Source organism: Loa loa (genome assembly GCF_000183805.2).
Source record: "Loa loa unplaced genomic scaffold supercont3.278, whole genome shotgun sequence".
Lineage (NCBI taxonomy): Eukaryota > Metazoa > Nematoda > Chromadorea > Rhabditida > Onchocercidae > Loa > Loa loa.
Genome location: NW_018108458.1, coordinates 54,037 through 57,083, shown reverse-complemented (window position 1 = coordinate 57,083; position 3,047 = coordinate 54,037). Strand labels below are relative to the sequence as shown.

Sequence of the window (3,047 nt, the reverse complement as noted above, 5' to 3'; positions counted from 1 at the left end):
CACCAAAATTATTAAATCATTTTGTGAAATTAGTTAATTAATATTGTTAAGTGAATTTGTTGATCAATATATTAAGAATTTTATTGTGGTTATTAAGTGGAATTAGTTAATTAATATTAAATTAATTGATTAATATTATTAAGTAAGTTTGTTGGCTAATATTATTAAGTAAATTTTATTAAGTGATTATTAAGTGAAATTAATTGATTAATATTAAATTAGTTGATTAATATTATTAAGTAAGTTTGTTGGCTAATATTATTAAGTAAATTTTATTAAGTGACTATTAAGTGAAATTAATTGATTAATATTAAATTAGTTGATTAATATTATTAAACGAATTTGCGTTATTTGATGGCGCTACTTTGATTTTTGCTGCCAACACTATCTTTGGGTGTGTTTGTTGTTTAGTTTGATGATTAACTTGGCTCTTATTTACTTTTGATATTATCGCCGCTAAACTGTTTGGAATTACTTTCATATGTAATTAGTTGCATATTACAGGTGCAAGAATTTTGCAATTCAATGGAAACATACGTTGATTGTTTCATACGTTGCAAATATTCCAATGTTCTATCGAATCGCTGGTTAGCAGTACGACTGGAATTTATCGGGAATTGTGTTGTACTTTGTGCAGCACTATTTGCAGTTCTCTCGCAACATTGGGGTGTTGCAGTGAGTGCTGGAATCGCAGGATTGAGTGTTAGCTATGCTCTAAATGTAAAGCACTTTTTTTTTTTTTTGCTAAAGCACATTTCATTAATTCATTTAAAAGTTGGCATTCATTTCTGTTACCTTAAAATTCATTACTTTTCAAGTTTTGATAAGGGAATTATTACTAAAAAGATAGGGAATTTGTGCTTTTGTTAAGATAATGTCCATAAATTTTGAGCATTCTGTCTGTCCACTACACAATAACATTACATTCCATTGCGAGTTCATTGCAGATCACGGAAGCACTAAATTTTGCCGTACGATTTATCAGTGAATTAGAAATGAATATAGTAGCCGTTGAACGCTTGAAAGAATATACCGAAATACCAACCGAAGTTTGCAGTTATATTTCCATTGAAGAATCTCATTTTATGTTGACGGTTCAATTCCTGATTTTTTTTCTTTTTAAAAACAATAAAATGCTAATTATTAATTGCTCTCCTATACGTTAAGATATTGCACGCATTCTTGTCCGACTATTTTTAGGCTGAATGGAGAATTGATCACTTCAAGCCAACGAAGAATTGGCCAACAAAAGGACAGATATCATTTAAAAACTATTCAACGCATTATCATCCTAAGCTTGATTTGGTTTTGCGTCAGTTGAATGCTTTCATTGTGCCGGCTGAAAAAATTGGTATTGTTGGTCGTACAGGAGCAGGCACTTTTCATACACATCTAACAATTTTTAGAAAGTATATATAATGACCGTATATTGACATCTTCCAGGAGTAAAGTTCATCAAATGGGAAGTGCAATTTTTTTCACTCGACATGTTATCTTATGCAATTACATTCTACATTTAAGAGTAATTCTAGGTAAAAGCTCCTTAGCACTGGCATTATTTCGAATTATTGAGCCTGTCAAAGGTACAATTATTATTGATGATATCGACATTTCAGTTATAGGCTTACATGACCTTCGCTCGAACCTCACAATCATTCCACAGGTTTATTATCTCTTCAGATATTAAAGGTTAAGCAAAAAAAAAAAAGTTATTAGGGTACTATGATAATTTCATCAAATGAAATTATCTAGTAATTTTAACTTTTAGTCCTGAAAGTGGATAGTTTGTTTTTGCGATTCTTTTAGTATGGCTTCGAATTTCACTTCTGCACCTTCAGTTATAGAAGGCGTAGTTCCAGGATCCTGTATTATTTTCGGGAACACTCCGATTTAATTTGGATCCATTTCAAGTGTATTCTGATCAGGAAATATGGGCAGCTCTTGAGTTGGCGCATTTGAAAACATTCGCATCAAGTCTTGCTGGAGGCTGGTTGTTAAAAATTTTACGATGGATCTTACTGGTCCATAATATAATTTTTACGTTGACGCGATAACACGAGTTTGTGACATTAAAGATGGTTCATTGGAAATTGGAAACTTTTTTCTTGCTGTTTCCAAGCATTATTGATAAAATGTTTCATGACATTTTAGGTAGTCACAGTTTATCCGAAAATTTCCATTTAGTAAGAAAATATTTGAAATAATACTGTCTAATTAGCTTGAAAGTGTTCGGACATTTTCAAGCTAGTTTTTTAAAACACTAGAAAGCTATGAAAAATACTTGGAGATGTTCAGAAGTTCAATATAAGCATTATTACAAGAAACAACTGCCTTTCTAGTTATCGTACTTATATTAACTTGCTTTCCAGGCTTACAGTATTGCATCAGCGAAGGGGGTGAGGATATCAGTGTTGGACAGCGACAACTTATTTGTTTGACTCGTGCACTTCTTCGCAGAAACAAAGTTTTAGTTTTAGATGAAGCTACAGCTGCTGTAGACTTAGCAACTGATTCATTGATTCAGGAGACAATTCGTCGTGAATTTCACAGCTCAACTGTCCTAACCATTGCACATCGTTTGAATACCGTAATCGATTACGACAGGTACTTCAATTAGTCTTAAACGAATGAAAAGAGGTGTAAAGTTTTTACCAAATCTTAGTATTTATTTTATTTACTGTCGTGAAACTTCTACAACTTCTCATGTCTTGTATTCTGAGTCCATAATTTCAGCTTCGTATAGTCTTTTAAAGACCTTTTAGTAGCGAAAAGTATTAAATATGAGCCGTTAATTCCGCCCTGGAACTTCCACTTCATTCAAGTAGTAAGTTCCTCTTCTTTCAGAATAATAGTCCTTGATAATGGTTCAATACGGGAATTTGATTCACCACAGAATTTGCTCAGCAATCGTTCTTCACTCTTTTTCTCCATGGCACGTGGTGCTCAAATTGTCTGTTAAATTTTATTTTTCCACAAAACCTGATATTTAATGGATTTTGTATTTTTTTTATCGCAATTTTAGAAAATATTATTTAATTTATGATATG

At 31.8% G+C, this 3,047-nt stretch overlaps 1 protein-coding gene across 1 annotated transcript in view; it reads left to right on the top strand.

The window, feature by feature from the left end:
• Positions 1 to 2,959, top strand: part of LOAG_18368 (ABC transporter transmembrane region family protein) — a gene marked incomplete at both ends in the record, with an annotated part of 4,969 nt that extends 2,010 nt beyond the window's left edge. Inside the window, 7 exons of the mRNA XM_020451029.1 lie at positions 505 to 720; positions 948 to 1,049; positions 1,201 to 1,375; positions 1,533 to 1,663; positions 1,860 to 2,021; positions 2,378 to 2,604; positions 2,845 to 2,959. Of these exons, the coding sequence (XP_020305232.1) occupies positions 505 to 720; positions 948 to 1,049; positions 1,201 to 1,375; positions 1,533 to 1,663; positions 1,860 to 2,021; positions 2,378 to 2,604; positions 2,845 to 2,959 (1,128 nt within the window). The remainder of the gene's footprint in view (positions 1 to 504; positions 721 to 947; positions 1,050 to 1,200; positions 1,376 to 1,532; positions 1,664 to 1,859; positions 2,022 to 2,377; positions 2,605 to 2,844) is intronic.
• Between the last annotated feature and the right edge of the window lie 88 nt (positions 2,960 to 3,047).